The 17,619-nt window shown below is 48.7% G+C and overlaps 1 protein-coding gene across 1 annotated transcript in view; it reads right to left on the minus strand.

Moving 5' to 3' along the window:
* Nucleotides 1-17,619, minus strand: part of LOC119431100 (ras-related protein Rab-23) — a 93,349-nt gene that overhangs the window by 15,007 nt on the left and 60,723 nt on the right. Inside the window, exon 2 of the mRNA XM_037698579.2 lies at nucleotides 207-1,325. Coding sequence (XP_037554507.1) covers nucleotides 207-524 — 318 coding nt within the window. The 5' untranslated portion in view covers nucleotides 525-1,325. The remainder of the gene's footprint in view (nucleotides 1-206; nucleotides 1,326-17,619) is intronic.

Below are 17,619 nucleotides of genomic sequence, written 5' to 3' on the forward strand. Positions count from 1 at the left end.
ACAAAACACTCTTTTATCCATTAAAGCACGAAAGTAACTGGAACGCCCATGTATTTCGTTCCACACTTCGCAATATAGTATCTCGAAACTGTTGTCATCCTGGAAATTCATTTCAAGCGGATTTATTTCTCACATCCAACGGTCCACAAACTTCTGTGGTCGACTGTACACCGCCAAACAAGGAGAGGCCACCGCCGCCGACATACCTTTTTCCTCCACGACTCGATGGCCCTGAACGACTCCCTGTCCGTGGTGGAGAATGCGAGCACGCATCCCTGTGCTCCTCGATAGTAGGCCTTGGTGATGGCGTCGAACTCCTCCTGTCCCGCCGTGTCCCACAGCATGAGTCGCACGTCCTCGCCGCGGATGCTCAGTTGGCGCTCCAGGAAGTCGACGCCGATGGTCTTCTTGTACTCGGCCGTGAAGACGCCCTTGCAGTACCGCTGGATGAGGCTAGACTTGCCCACGGCGCCGTTGCCCACCACGACCACCTTCAGGGCTACCTCGAAGTCGTCCTCTCGCATGGCTTTGCCGTTGGAAGTGTCCTCGTCCGATCGAAGCTTTCACCAGGCGTGTCACGTCCTAATCCCACCGACTAACACGCGCACTCACGCTCGCACACTTCTGTCACACAAGCAAGCACGAGGCAGACACCTTAGCAGGACACCGATTTCAATAGACCTGCCGTAGCCGGCCGGGCAAGTAACGAAGAGGCAACCACGGCCGACCGCTCGGAGTTGCCGTGGCTTGCAGGTACCTCCACAGGAACCGTGTAGCGAACCGACGTCTTCGTGTGGACTGTCTTATTCACAGAAAGCTGTCGAACAGGGTCGTCACAAGAATCGACGCCAATGGTTGCCCTCGGTACGTTGCGTGTACGCCTAACGAACGCTAACTCGCAGGCAAACTGAGGTCATCTGCTGCGTCGAAGTAGACGCTGGCATAGAAGGGCAGTAAACACCGGTGGACCACAGCAGCCTAAGAGATCAAACACTCAGACGCACCTTGGAAGTGAGGCACGCACCAACCACCGCGTTGCGAATCGGAACGTAGGTAACCACAAGGCACGCCTCCTTCCGCTAGCACTGTGCGGAAGCTCTGAAACGGCCTCCCGCTGAGCGAAGTGATGAGGAGATGGCAAATCTCTTCGCAAGAAGTTTAGCATGCACCGTGCTTGCACAGCGCGGCAGTGTGCTGACGCTGTCGCTCTCAGGGCAGCCCGAGTCGCGGTAGGATCATGGCCGGGAATTCTCTTGCTGCCTGCGATTCCGGTGCTGCCAAGACTGGTGCCGGTCACGAAGCATTCCGCGCTCGGACAAACCTCCCTGCGGAAGAGAAAACAGCACACGACACGCGTGAGAAAAGGAAAGGGGTCCTAGGTTTTAGTTCCGACATCCGCGACAAGAAAAAAAAAAGCTATACAAGAGAGCGACGACCGGGCCTGGTACGTGCTGTCGGGTGGCATGTGCACGACGCGAATGTTCTCCGAAATGACCCGGAAACAGCCAAAAATAGTGGCCATAATACAGCAGTAGATAGACACGTTTGCCCTGCGATGAACGTGTGTCGGTACCGTGGAGTCTGGGGCCGTTGTGCAGGGCCGGATACTGAAGTTCCGATTCCCCAAACAGATAGGCCTACCTTATCTCTACATCCGCCTCTTTTGTTCCCGTGTTCATTCATATCCATAGAACAGCGGTCGCCCAGTTTATCCCGGGCGTCTACCGCTCTTCTATACATACAGCCCATGGTGGTGCCGGGTGCAACCATCCTGCCCCAGCGGGACGTAGAAAACGCGCTCAGCTCGCAGCACCCGTCCTCTCACTATATGGAACGCATTCTGCGTTAATTCTGCGCGAAATCCCGCGCGCGCCTATTGTTTCCGTAATGCAGGCCAACCCAGAACGCCGAATGGAGGACACGACAACGCCGGTGAGAAAACAGAAAGACTGCCCCCAAAACGAGGTTTTATAGACAGGCAGAATAGGAAGACGACGAGGACTCCATATATCTATATATATATTTATCCAAGCGGCACCTAAGAAAAGCCCAATAATGTATACGGCGGGCGATACCGGCGAGCTGAGCTGCTCGGGTCTCTCTCGGAATTGGAACACGTTAACTTTCACACCCGTTCGTGACGACGACGCGTCCACGACGACGACGCGCTTACACGCGTCGTGCGTAGGTTCGTCCTTGTCACGCTGACTTTCCCCTTCCCGTTTCACGCGCGGCCAGTTAAACGGGGAGAGATCGGCCGCCCGCGCGCGCGCGCGCCTATATCCATACGTCTCGCGCCCGCACATAACGCGCCGTACACACATACGTGCGTGGCCGTCCCTGATGAATAATTAATCGGACTACCCCCCCCCCCTCACCTCTCGCCCTTCTTCTGCTCGTCGCCGTCTCGACGGGGATGGTGGGCGTGCGAATGAACGCGAGATGCAGATGGCGCCATGCAGCGGCGAACGCGCGGGCAGCCGACGTGCTGTATTCGCTCCTCTTTTTTTCGCGTCGCCCAGTTCCCACCGACGCGAGGTGAAACGCGGACAACGGCTCGGCGAAATAAGAATAAAAAATCCGCGCACCCTCCAAATTGCCGCGGTTTCCTGCGGCGGGAAGATCGCACGCGCTCTCGGTGCAAGAATAGATGCGGGAGATCTCGAGTTTTCCTTTGTGACGCCGGTAGAATATGCTACATCGTATTGGTACATGCTTTACCGTATTGTGCATACGAAACCACATAGTGTACACTATACCGTACCGTGTGCAGTGGATGCTGTGCCCTTTAGCACAGCCGAAGACGCCGTGTATAGGCGATACAACTTCGCCTATAGCGAAGACAGTATCCGGAGATCTCCGGGGCAGCAAGCCTGTGTCGTGTTTGTTGGTCTTAAACAGGGAAGTTTCCCCGATGCGTCGCCGGCATGTCGTGTGAGCTCTCTTTACGGTTCCCTTGCAAATGTAGAAACAACCATTCACTTAAAGCTAGGCTCGCGCGGAAAGATAAATACGACGTGGCACTTGTTTTCTTCGATCGCAAAGCATAGCCGCAGTCCCCCGAGGTCTCCCGTGGGATGTTTTCCAGTTCGCTTCAAGCATTCTAGTCCAGATAATCACGTGTCCGCTCTGGCAAGAGGCTCATATCACATGGCTAGAACGCTTCTGAATAAAATTAAAAGAGCGTTAGAAAGGACAAGACAAGGAACAGCAGGTGCTCACTATCGAAGACACGGACACACGGACAAGTCTCTTGTCTTTCTTTCTGTATTTGGATCTGATTTATTTTTGTTTTCAACAGCACGTCTTCGTAAGAACCCTATCGGCACGCTTTGGATGCAGTCTGCGCTTCTTCCTGAAGTGCGCCTGCGCGAAGACTTTTGGGCGAGAGCTCGTGGAGAACGGACCCGGTGGCGCATGGTATTTGTCTTAATGTATGACGTTGGTCAAACGGGCGCACGTAGGCTGTACCACTTGAATTCAGCGTTCATGCCTAGGGTGTGAGGAAAAACACGTTTTCTGGTGGCATTCGCGGTCCTTAGACTTTTGATCTCGACTGTACACATCACCAATGTACACCATGCTTTCGGTGGAATTTCTTTCTCACGCAACACGTGGTAATGTCGACGTGCACTACTCGCACCTCGCCTTCCACAATTACAAAAGCTTATGATGATCGAGATGTTATGCGGTATTTCTTCAACAAGAAAAAAGCGAATTCTCTTGCTTTCTGGCACTCGCCTGTAGCAACCTTTTACCCTCTACTCGCCTGGGCCCAAACACATTCGCAGCTCGCTGCAGGCACGCCGTGTGCAAAAGAAAAGGTCGCAGCTTGCGCGGTGCCGTTCTGATTGAAATCACGTGACTCTAACGTCGAAACAAAAGACCAGTTCATCAGCACTAACTGATCCGATGGGCTACTTTACAAAGCCGCACAGGCCAGGATTACAGTAGTTCGCTCGCCGCGCAGCGTGAAATGGCCACGACAGTAGTGGCTGACGTCATGCAATACAAAAAAAAATAATACTGAAAGCGTCACAAATGCGTCCCATTCGTGTATGCCGTGCTCTTATGAGAGGGCGAACTACACGAGTACTCAGAGCGGTTCGCAAAGTTCACTCACGCAATGGTGCCGCAGAGTGTAGCGTGCACCTTCGCATTAGCATTCTTGAGTGTGTATGTTATATATAGTTGGAAGTGCTGTAGCAAGGTTTCCCACTGGAATGCGCCAAAACAGTCCAGTGCTCAAGAGAACGTGCCCAAAAAGAATGGGTAGCTTAGACAAAGCAATGACCTCCCCCCCCCCCCCCCCGGCATCAAAAAGGAAGAAAATACTATTGGAGGGGGGTCTTACACATTAGGACCACAAAAAGCCATCGCTCTCAACGCCATTTAGGCGTTAAAGATAGGCGCGGTAAGTTCAAATTAGCTGCCATATGGCGGTCGCAAAGGAAGTATGATCAGGGTTGCTGGCGATGGAGGCGGGGACGTGATTCCACCAAAATGATGCTCTCTGAACAAACGAATCAAAGTACATGTTCGTCTGACAGGTAGCACTTGAAATTTAAAAGGATGGTCGACACGAGGTGAACGGAGGAAAAACCAATGTGTGCCCAGGGTTTTGTGCGATGAGGGCGTCAAAGTCTCCTGCTGGACACAGAAATTTCAGCACAATATCTCACTTTATATGTTACTTAAGGCACGGCCTTGCGATCTTCGGGCATAAGATGCGAGACGTTTTCGTGAGGTGACCCCCACAACGACCAGAACGTGACGTATTAGCGCTGCAATCCGTATCCAGCGACCTAACCGAAGAAACTGAAACTGCACCTAAATTGCAGTGTAGCAGTCCGTGATCGAAGTGTGGAATACACCAACACCGATAGGCTCAAAAGGTCCCCCATCCAGGTGGCACCGCGGCGTCTCTAAACCTATGCATTGGGAGCACGTTAATGTGAGAGTGGAGCAGAAGATTATTATGCAGAAAACAAAGATGATGTTCAATAGCCTGGCAAGGGAACAAGAGTTCAGGATCGCCAGTCAGCCTCTAGAGTCTGTAAAGGAGTACGTTTATCTGGGTCAATTACTCACAGGGGCACCCTGATCATGAGAATGAAATTTACAGAAGAAGAGAATTAGGGTAGGAGTGCATACGGCAGGCATTACCAAACCCTGACTGGGAGCTTACCACTGTCGTTGAAAAGAAAAGTGTACAACCATTGCATTCTACCGGTGCTAACATATGACACAGAAACTTGGAAGTTAACAAAGAAGCTCGAGAGGAAATTAAGGACCGCACAAAAAGCGATGGAACGAAAAAATGTTAGGCCTGACGTTAACAGACATGAAGAGAGCAGCGGTGTGGATCAGAGAGCATACCGGGTAGCTGATATTCTAATGGACATTAAGAGAAAAAAAATGGAGCTGGGCAGGCCATGTAATGCGTAGGATGGATAATCGGTGGAGCATTAGAGTTACAGAATGGATACCAAGAGAATGTAAGCGCAGTCGAGGAGGGCAGAAAACTAGGTGTGGTGATGAAGTTAAGAAATTTGCAGGCGCAAGTTGGAATCAGCTAGTGCAAAACAGGGGTAATTGGAGAACGCAGGGAGAAGCCGTCGTCCTGCAGTGGACATAAATATAGACTGACGATGATTAATGAACCCCAGGGGGTCCATATTAATCCGGTATGCCTCATAATCATATCGTGTTTTTTTGCCACGTAAAACCCCCATATCCTAATCTTTAATCCAACCGCGAATATTTAGCTCCTTCGCTCTGCCACTACGATTCATCATCACCGAGGCTAGTATACGTATACGCACGAACTCGCAAATCCCATTGCGCTGGCACTCCCCGCACATGCAGAACTAATCGCAAATCGTAGGCTTTTTTTTACCGCGCAAGCGCACGACCAGATCATCATCCGTCGCGGTTACTCCGTCCGCCGTATGGAAAGCTAAAACAGCAACGGCCGCCAGTGAGAGGCCCACAGAAGGTACGGCCTTCTTTTGTGCTCAAGGTTGCCACTTCGTTTCTCAGCCGCATCTAGTGGGTGCCCGAATGTTCGCACATTAAGGCCCAGGAGCAGGTTAAATAGAGAGAGAGAGAAAGGATGTATACCAAAAAGGAAGCAGAGAGGTTAAACAGATGTAGTTCTGGTTTGCTACCCTTCACGGAAGAAGGGGTCTGGGGAGCAAAAAGGGGAGAGAGGAGCGTGAACGATGTAAACCGCGTACACAATCTAGCGGTTGGCGATGAGCCGTGCTCACTCAAGGGCTGCAGAAAATAGCGTCAATCTTTCCTTTTCTCATAGCGAACCACTTATACTCGCGGACAAATTTCTGTGGCAATGAAGGGAAAGCTACGGGCGCGTGGCTGCTGCACATGTGTTACCGCGCCTACAGTGCTTTTGGTTGCTCGGAACAGACGTTGAATCGACACAGGTTCCACGTGCGACGGTTTCGCGTTTGCCCAGACGCGGAACCGAAAGGTCGCAAAATAATTAAATTTTTACCCTTGGTGGTGTGTTCTGTCTTATTTAACTTTTGCTAGTAAGGTGCTTATCTTTTCTCTTCCCAAGCCTAAACCAACGTGGATTAAAACGTGGGACTCTTTTCAGAAGCGCTCTTCCTTTTGCGCGCTTTGCCTCCGTAGCTTTCCCTTCATTGCCACAGAAAGTTGTCCGCGAGTTTAGTAGTAGCAGTATCCAGCGGTAGCAGGTAGCGCTCTGAAAGTCGGCCGTGTAGGCCCGTATAGATAGGAACGTCAACAGCATAGATATAACTTTCTGCAGGGAGTTACTTCGGAAGCACTGACCTAGATATTCCTGTTCTGGTGGTAGGCTACGGTCCAGTCTGTCACACGCAGCGTACGTCGCTTGCCTCTTCAGCTCTGGGGGGCAAGTTAAAGAAATGTCAGTAGACTGGACGGGCTGAACTGGTATTTACAAAATAGTTCTTAGGCTACAAATGTTCGTGAGACTACGTTCCAGCCAACCGTTGTATTGGGCACATTGTTAGAGAAAGGCGACCAGTTGAATACAGCTCGTACGGACGAAAACCTTTGTGAAATGTTCCCCTTGGCTATAGATGGTGTGAATTTATTGTAACTTCGGATAAACTGTAAATCTCTGGTGAGAAAAACACACCGAACGAGCTCTACACTAAAGCTTCACAATTTCTTCGGAAAGCAAACAGTCATACATGCGCAATCTGAGGCAAAATAATGCGTTCAAAACTACAAACGTACTGGCAACAGTTCTAAGTGTACAGAATGGCCACTACCACGACGAAGCGATGAAAATATTCTTACGCTGGAACTGGTCGTAAGAACATACTCTATCCAAAATTGATGTTGGACATTTCATTAGGGAAGGCGACCCACTATTGGCAAATCACACTTGCGAACAAAAAAAAATGTGGTTGATCCCTCTTATATAGGAATCGGTATAGAACACGAAAGTGAAACGTGTCTTCACAGAAGTAGTGTAATGTTTATTGCACATTGATATATAATGTCTATTGGTGTTTTGTGGCTAAAGCGCCCTTAGGCGTTGATGCACCCACGCTGACGCCTGGTGGCACGTCTCCTCCATCACGACTACCAACGTCGATGACCATGAGCAACCGTCGTGCATATGGAAGCTGCACTACGCTGCACACGCTAGCACAACGCGAAAGACGAAGCACGTAACTGACACACTAATACAACGCGCAAGACAAAGCACGTAACTGAATCGTCACCGAGTCAAATCAGCGCGTACAGCGCGTCGTAATTGCAGCCTCCGCGATCAACTTCAGAAACATTTTCAGAGCTAATTGCGGAGGCCACGCTCCGCTGTGCTGAGTACGGTGAACGCCACCTAGGTGGCGTTGGTAGTGCTTCTTGATGCCAGCGTCCTTCGAATGCTGGCATCGAGGCGTCGTAGTGCTGAGACCACCGAAGCGTTCACTGTCGGTGCGCGTTAGTGTCATAATGCAGTACTTCTCTTTTCTGCTCGTAGGCGGCGGCACCGCCCCGAGCAAGAGCGCGGGTACACGGAGGAGTGTTAGATATATAAGGCGCGTCTGTGTAGCTCTCTGCAAATGCGTTTGTGGCGCAATGGGTTAAACGCTCGGCGATCTATCGTCGCGGACCGAGAGGTCGTGGGTTCGATTTCCAAATTTTGCATGTTTGTGGAACTTTTTCTTCTGGTTTCTTTCTTTGTATTATGTTCTATGACGTATTTCCGTGACGGAAATACGTCAGTGAAGTCTTGGTGGACCCCGGCATAAAGCACTTTCGTGTTAAAAGCTTTGGGAATTCCCCCTGCATGTTCATTCAAGGGAATATGCAGTCGAACGTCTTCATAACGAAGGGCTTGTGGCCTGCGAAATCATTCGTTATACGGCTCACTTCGTTGTAAAGGTTGTGCACAGCACCACTCACAATGGAACCGGGGCAAAACTATTCTCTCGTTATACAGGTCATTTCGTTGTAGAGGCGATCGACTGTGCATCTTGTTGCGATAAAAGAACATGACGGGGTTACTTGCACGCGTTTGTCATTTCAAGTGAGTGAGCGATTACTCTCACGAGAAATGTCAAACGTGTGTGAGTACAGCGTCCGTGACTTGACGTCACTGAAGAGCATGCGGTGTGGATACAACTACTCGGCTCCCCAATACGTCATTTTTCATAGCTGCATGAAACCCTGGTATACTTGTTATCCGACTTTCATGACGTCTGTCGAAGGTATCATAATCATTAGGTTACCTCGACAGGAGAATTCAACCAAGAGAAAAAAAAAGCATGGTATGTCCCATTGTGCCGAGTGTCTTTACCGGAAATCCCTGGCACCACCTCCTCCTCGGATCCCGACGAGTACTACGAGGTAGCGCGTTCGATAGCCGGTATAGGGGCGGAAGCGCTTTCGTGGAAACAAAATGCGCGAACTCCCCGTACTCTCGAGTTCAAAACGAATTCAGAAGCCTCCACTCAGGCGTCTCTAACAGGGCGGATGTATAACATTGGCGGCATTAAACACCCCATCAATAATACCCCTATAAGATGCAGCAACTCGTTCTTGGGCTCTAAAAATAACTTTTCTTTCGTCATTTACCTCTCAAGGCACTGTCGTCTGCCTACACAAAGAAAGCGGCTACTTTAAAGCTGGCCGTCGGCACACGAAGTTCGTGCGCACCATGTGAAATCGGCGGCTAGCTGTGCCGTACACACAAACACACACCAACGCATACACACAAACACACAGGCAAAATCTCGCACACAAATGCGCGCACACGGACGCGCGAGCACACAAGAGTCGTGCCTTCGCACACTATAGTATACAACACCAGCCCGTCGTTCCGTCCCTCTATCTTGTATTTGTTCACTTTTACTCACTCTCTCGCTCTCGTTATGCCTTTCGTACAGGCAAACGCGATGTGCATCAAGCTCGTTCTTGGTACTCCACGCCCAGCCGCCGTGGCCGCTGCTATACCTGGCGTCACCCGCCAGTGAAACGCTTAATTGCCGCCACTTCACACGCTCCCGCACAGCGCACGACGCTTTCCCGACGCGCTTTTACGCGCCCGCCAAGTGAGATACCGAAAATGCCCGCATGTAGCAGGCGAAGTCTAAAACATGGAGACCATGACGTGTTTCTGTCTACTGCGGGACAAAAACCTTTTGCGCACGCGCCAAGAACGCCAAGAGGCAATGTTGCTGCCTCCCTATACATGCAGCCCAGTCTAGAAAGCGCATTATCATTCAAAAAGGACATTTCCGCGCAAGATAGCGATACAGTCGTGTCACTCACACAGGCGCTACTTGCATGGCCTTCGAAATTGCAAAACCATGCATGGCCTTCGAAATTGTCTTCCGTTACTCCGAGAAAGCGGTTGTTGTTGTTGTTGTTGTTGTTGTTGTTGTTGTTGTTGTTGTTGTTGTTGTTGTTGTTGTTGTTGTTGTTGTTGTTGTTGTTGTTGTTGTTGTTGTTGTTGTTGTTGTTGTTGTTGTTGTTGTTGTTGTTGTTGTTGTCTGGTTGCGCCAGACAAGTTCCACCTCCTTCAATTGTTTCTGTAACTCTAGCAGTACAGAAGGCAGCATCCGTCCCAGTACCAACACGAAGCGCAGCTTCAACTTTTCATTTGCAGGTAGTACTACGTTGGCTTGTACCATTATCTTGAAAACGCTGACTGGTCGTTCGTAGATGGGACCAGTTAGGGGCAAGTACCCTGATGAACAGGGTACTTTGTTCACAAAAATCGTTGAAGATTACATGCGCACATTCCATACCTACAAAAACGTTCAAAAAAATCAAAGTTCCCTCATTAGTTTTCTAACGAACTAAAAACGGCAATAAAACTGAGAGACCGCGCAAACAAAAGGGCGGGGCATCAGGCCTAGGTAACTGGAAACTTCAATTTAGGCGCTGTCGTTTTCCTTGCAAACTTTCCATGATTATAACAATGATCACTGTGACCACATTGAACGTGTTGAAGCCAGCATGAGACGTAATTCAAAAATACTTCTGGAGCTACGTGCGCTCTCACTCTTCCAAAAAATAGTGCTGAAGATGTGTGTCTTGGTGCTGAAAATGGACGCTACTACCTCAAGTAACCGTCCTTTTTTTAGCCTGGTATGGTGTGTAGCTTGCGCTATCAATAAAGAAGGCCTTGTCTTGATGTAGATAACGCGCGTCAAAACTTCCCTTTCTTGTGGCGCTCATGGTATCCCTCCCGCACTGCTTAAGACGTACGGAAGTATACTTGTCACTGTTCTCATAAGCATATTCCACTGTTCCCTACAGTGTAGTACGTTTCCTACCACTTGGAAGGTAGCACGGGCAATGCCCGTACACAAATCGGGTGCTACAAGTGTAGTTACTAACCACCGGCATATATCTATCCTCCGCGCTGCGTCCAAGGTGTTTGAATCTGGGGCACTATAAGTTAAAGCTATTCCAAACCTTTCTATTGCATTTCCGCAATAGGCCCTCCACGATTGGTAAATATGGCTCCGGGCCACCGTTTGTCACGCGATGTCAAGAAAACCGTGAAAGCTCTCCATCTGATATCACGTGTACAGAATGATTATGCATGATTATACCGAACAAAAGAAAATTATTAATTAGAATTCCGCGCCTTTTCCAACATTAGCCCTCCGCAAATGGTCAAGGCGTTTCGGGCTGCGCCCACTTCGCCTGTGTGTCACGCGACGTCAAAAAACTGCGAAAGAATCACCCCGTCAAAGTGACGGACATGCATTAAAGATGCATTATTATGCCGAGCGAAAAAAATTTTTTTCGGAATAACCGGAGACTACCCTGTTCCGAAATTAATAGAAGATGGCTGTCCGCCGATCGCTCCGGCACTGGCTACTCGGAGCTTCAAGGGAGAATGGATTTATTTGCGTATATTAAACGTTATTGCGTGACAGTATAACGTTGTCGAGCCCTTTGGGCACGTACACGACATCGCTCTGCCAAATTTTCTTCGCTGAGGACCCTTTCCAGCTGCATTTTTACCCTTCCGTTGCACGCGGTCGCGATTTTCTAGCAGACACCGAAAGCGAAGCCAGAAGAAGCGGACCAATCGCAAACGCCGGTACCACTTTCCTCATCACGTTATCTACTTTCAGTGCGCTAGCCCGCTCCCATTGAAACCCTCTCCACTTCTGCATGCTCCTCGCCTGTGGTCAGCCAATTAGATTAGCAAAACCTGTCAAGATAGAAAATGCCATTCGCTCTGTTCGCAAACGAAGTGACCCCCTATAAACGAAGACAGCGCTTCATGGGCTTGTTCAAGCAACGCTGCGAGTCACCACCCGATGCATGCGTCGGCGGTTGCTATCGTAAATTTGACGTCAGGAGATTGGAATAAAAACGGATTGGAATAGTTTTACATTATAGGGCCCCTGTATTGCATTCCCTGCTTTCTGTTAGTGCTAAGAACATTTTAATAGATATACAGCCTCACTTTGTATCAGGGCGCTCCACAACAATTAACCCACGGCCGGTATAACGTAAAACCATTCCAATCTGTTTTTATTCCAAATCCGCCATTAGCGCTCCGTGACAGGTCGAAAGGGCTTAAGCTTTGCTCATACAGGCTGTACGCGAGCCACTCTGACCTATCACGGAGCGCTAATGGCGGATTTGGAATAAGAACAGATTGGAATAACGTGGTACAATGCGTGGGCCAATTAGACGCTCTTTACATTGACTCAAGTAAAGCATTTGATGTAGTTTGCCATGCGCTCTTCATTACAACGCTCAAGCAAATGGACATAACTTTTTCTATCACCGCCCTGGTATCTAATTACCTAAGCAATAGATCCATGCTTCATTGGCACTAATGGACAGAGCTATGTTCGGTCTGAGGTCACTACCGGAGTTCTTCAAGGATCGATTCCTGGCCCTCTTCTCCTCCTACTGTTCATAAATTACATTTTGTCAGCCAATTCAACACTCTTCATTCATTCTATAAGCGGACGACTTAAAGCTATTTAAGACTGTCAATAGTGTTTACGACTGTATTGACTTCCAAAACGACATTTTTTTTCACTCTCAAACTGGTGCAGAAACAATAAGCTACTCGTAAATGCTTTCAAAACTATGGTATTAAATTATGCGCGGAAAACACACCATGTGCAATTTTCATACACCCTTCTGGATGCTCCATTGCCCAGGGTCGATGAAATGAAGTATCTTGGTGTGTACTTCGACAAAACGCTAAGCTTCTCTTCACATGCTAAATATGCGCAACAACGTGTCCTTCGCGTTCTTGGTATTGTTTGTTGTATATCGCATGACTTCTACTCAGCTATTCAATTTTTCAAATTGTATTCTGATGTGTACCTTCTACTACTGGAGAATGCCTGTGTACTTTGGGGCGGAACGTGCAAATCTAATCCTGGGCTCACTGAACACGTCCAGAATGTATTATGCCTGCAAACTTACTACTTTCATCATACCAGCTACTTCTCTGCGGTCTCCGACTGCAGTTAACTTTTTTGGCACATATTCTGTAACTGCAACAGACCACCAGTTGTCTACCTTACGCCAACATGGCATGCCCAGCCCCATTTCTCCCTCTTAATGTCAGCTAGCATGTCGGCTACTCCCGTTTGCTCTCAAACCTATTCAGACAATTCCCTGTTGTTCAAAGCCTATCATTCTTCGTTATGTCGTTCGTTACGACGTCCTTAGCTTCTTTTCGAGCTTCGTTGTTATGCAAATTTGAGCCCCGTATGTTAGTATAATGGCAGAATGCACTGATTCAGTATATTTTATATTGACCGACATATCGGCGAGCTGGCGCTCATGACTTTAGAGTCGCAGCCGTAAATGCTCCAAGCAACTCTTTGCTCAAAGAAACCTACGCTGGGCGTATTGGTAATCCCTACTTGAACCTACAGCGCGAAATTACACAATACAAAAAGAAAGACAGGAAGGACAAAGAGCTGAACTATCAACAAAGCAATTTTATCGAAAGCACAAGAATAAACACCCTTAAAGGCACGTGACGAGGATTCAAACGACACTACCGTTTTTAGCTCGTTGAGAAATTTATTTCTCACGACCCGGCTCCCATGTGACCCGTAATAACAAGGTTACACTACGATGTGCAAAATGTGACCCGCCGAATTCCGTAGAAGAAAAAAAAATGCCGTATTGTACGCGAGATTTTGCGGTACCGTGCCTACCGCCGCATCCGCAACAATTGTAAACGCATGGAAGGGCACCTTCCTCCTCTCCTAAGAAAACAACCAGGCACAATGAACCCATTACCTCTTTCCCGGTAAGGGGTTTCGAGAATTTGAACTTTCAAGACCTGTCGCGGGCGCAGAACCTTCTCTGCTTGCGTCCCCCACTTTGTTTGGTTAGCTCCATTGTTTGGTTAGCTGGTTAGCTGGTTAGCTGGTTTGCTGCTTTCACGAGGATGACAACGGAGAATTTCACTCATGCGCACCACCGTGACCTCGGGAAGAATTCCTACGTGATTACACATAATGTAATGCTCGTCCGCTACAGCAATCTTCGTTGTGGCCTCCGAAATACATGCACAGCCGTCACTGCTCTCAGAGTCCGTGTGGAACGTAATGCCTTGCACTTACTGCCCAGCACTATTGTTGCGCGATAGGTCAGTGGTTAGCGTGGTCGACTTGCAGAACGCGGGGAACTTTTTAGTGGCACGAGCATCAAGTGACACTCTTGTTTCTTGCGCAGCACTTCCGGTTCACCTCCTGAGACGACCGGGGACGAAATTCAAAATAAATCAGAAAAAAAATGAAAAGAAATAGTACAGTACAAAATCCATGGGTTTCATTATAAATATGATATCACAACATTAGTTTACTTACAAGTTGAGTTACTGAAGTGTGTGGAATAATTTCAATTACTTAGTATTTACGCCGAGATGCGAGTGCCACTAAGAAACGCCTCAGTCATATATTAGAGCCGTTTACAGGTCTCTTTTTCTTCACGCTTCGTCAATAGTGATGTTGGGGATGACGAGGTGGCTTGCTGATGACAGAAATTATCATTGTGTTCATTTAAATGTGGCACATGCCTAATGACCCAAGTTGCAAGTTGACGTGAAAGAGGTTAGAGGCGCAGACGGGCGGAAGGGCCGCAAACTGGGTCAAGTTCCGAAAGAATGACAATCGCATTAGCAAATGGAAGGAATATAGATGCAAAGACTTCAACTGGACGTATTGCTGAACCGCGTGCCCTGCTTCCGAGACTGCCGCAATCGACCATCGCAATACGTTTACTGGCTTGCACGGTACCGTTACCACGAGGATTTGTCACTGGGCGCCATACTCTGACGACCCGGGCGCTAGATGGCTGATCCCGGTGACAACAGCGCCACGCCGTCGTCATACAAGCCGATGGTGAAAAACAGAACAAAGAAACAGAAGGGAAACACGGAAAACGATAACAATCGTCACGACGTATACGAACCCTCTCGGGCTACTTCAGACGCCGTGTAGTGGTGGATGCCGGGTTAGCCTTCAAAGTCTTTTTAACATGCACTCAGGTATAGTATGCACAGGCGAGCGCGTACTGAATTTCTTCCCATCAAACTGCGGTATACCGCGGCCCCGGAATCGTACCCGCGACCTCCTGCTCGACAACAGGGCACACTGAGCCACCACTCTGACCGGTAAAACGAGGAAGCGCTTAGAGGTAGATGGCTACGGCCGCGGAAGAGCACCTAGCTTTGGAAAGAAAGTACTGCTGTGTTTTTACGCCTACTGGCGAGATGACAACCCTGTATAACTCCCTCCATAGAGCTAGGTATTGTAGGTAGGTTGTTTCACTGGTTAACGAACTATACCTTACAGGCCGGACCATATTTCTGACGACTACAGATGGGGAGACCAGTCGTCATCAAATCATCAGTGGCGTTCCTCAAGGAGGTGTACTCATCCCAACGCTGTTCAATATAACCCTGATTGGACTCGCCGATATAGTGCCAGAGACTACCAGCATGAGCCTACACGCTGACAATATCTGCATATCGGCTTCTGGTGTTTCGCGGCCACAACTTGGCGCAAGACTGCAACGTGCAGTGTCTGTCACATTGAAGTACTTGCAGCAGCGAGGTCTCCAATTGGCGCCTGAGTAGTGTGCGGCCCTTGCATTTACACGCAAGGCGATGCACCGCTACCAGATTACGATTAATAGTACAGCCGTACCGCGCGTAACGCACCACAGATTCCTAAGAGTGATGATTGACCGAAACTTGTCCTGGTCTAAGCAAGTGTCAATGCTCAAGTACAAATTAAGTGGCTTCATACACATGCTTAAATATATAGCAGGCATGAAGTGGGACCCATCAGAGAGATCGCTGCTCCAGCTGTATCAATCGATTTTCGTAGGCTACCTACGATACAGTTTACCGATTATTACAAACATTCGCCCCTCCTGCCTACGTACACTGGAAAGCTTACAAGCTCAAGCACTGAGAACATGTCTTGGACTGCCACTCTTCACTTCAACAAAGTGCGTGATTGCGGAAGCACGTGAACCTCCGATAGACGCGTATCTCTCATCCGAACTTTAAGGGTATATCTTCGACCATCGACCCGCCACGACCATCACTCTCTATCGACGATTCACATTCTACGTCCAGACAGCACTTTCTCGGAATCACTTTCGCGTCATGAGAGTGTCCTTCCCTCAGGTTTTACTACGGCAAAAGCAGCGGCCGTACCAGTATGGAATTTGTTAAAACCTGTGGTGAACCTATCCATTCCTGAGGTCAGGAAAAAATTACGTATACCCTCATGTGGACTTAAACACGTTACTTTATCACATATATCCGAAGTATATGCCGCTTCCGTACATATATTTACTGACGGGTCGGTGTCAAGAACCACTTCAACCACGGCATTCGTAATACTGAATATGAAAGTCAATAAGCGCTTCCATCTCGACCACCAAACTACATCAACGACCGCAGAGATAGTTGCCGTTCGGGATCGTTTTATATCGCTGGTGCCGCATCAGACTTGTACTATATCTTGCGATTCCAAGCCAGCACTTCAAGTCATCGATTCTGCACTTAAACGAGGACTTTACTATGTCCTTGCTCAAGGTGTGATCGAATCACGCGATGTCGCCCTAAGAGCTGGCCATTGCATAAGGTTTCAGTGGATTCCGGGACACTGCGGCTTACATGAAAATGAGCTCGCCGACGTGGAGGCCAAGTTGGTCCGAATTAATGACACACCAGTGTCCATCCCATTTTCACGACCAGACTAGTGTATAGACTTCTGCGCGATAATACCGCAGTATATTGGGTTTCACCAGGTCATCGTCATCGCCGCCTTCACGAACTCGACCCAGAGATGAAAATACGGATACGGTGCAGCCACCATGAAAAGGTGCAGTACAAGCTTGCTGCACAGATTACGATTAGGCGTGGCCTTCACCCGGCGCTACCTGCATCTCATTGGCCGGGCGGAGAGTCCGAAGGAATGCGGTATTCCTGAGACGACAGAACGCATCTTATGCACCTGCCCGCGATTTGACGTACAGAGAAAATGATGTACAGAGTCCAAGTTTTTCGTTGCACCACTGACTGAAAAGGTTCTATTGGGACCTTCGCCCGATCCTCGTCCTCAGCCTGATAGTGTGAAGGCTCTCAACAAATTGACAACGTGAGATCTGACTGGACAAGAGACTTTGAATAGTATTGGGCCATGCAAGTTTATCACCACCATCTTCATCCTCATAATCAAAGCCTTCTCTATTCTTTTCTTCTACACTAATTACCCTTCCCCCAACGCCGAGTAGCAGGTCAGAACATTTATTCAGGCTGACCTAGCTCTCAGCTTTTCTCTCATAATAAATATATCTCTCTCCTTCCATACGTTTGCAACGAGGCGAAATTGCTATCATATGCGCAACGTCGCGACGACAAGCAGTTACTATTTATTGTCCTCAGTACAAATTAATAAATAAATAAAATGTAGCTTGGGAGAATAACAAAACGAACGGAAGGCTGGGGAGCATCGTAAAGGCTGCCGCTGAGTTAAGAAAGATTTTCTGTTTATGAGTGCGTCTTGCCATTGGCTGACCGCCTTCGGTAAAAATATGATCGACGAGACGATTGGCTCGCATCCT

The sequence above is a fragment of the Dermacentor silvarum genome, chromosome 10, assembly GCF_013339745.2.
Source record: "Dermacentor silvarum isolate Dsil-2018 chromosome 10, BIME_Dsil_1.4, whole genome shotgun sequence".
Classification (NCBI taxonomy): Eukaryota; Metazoa; Arthropoda; class Arachnida; order Ixodida; family Ixodidae; genus Dermacentor; species Dermacentor silvarum.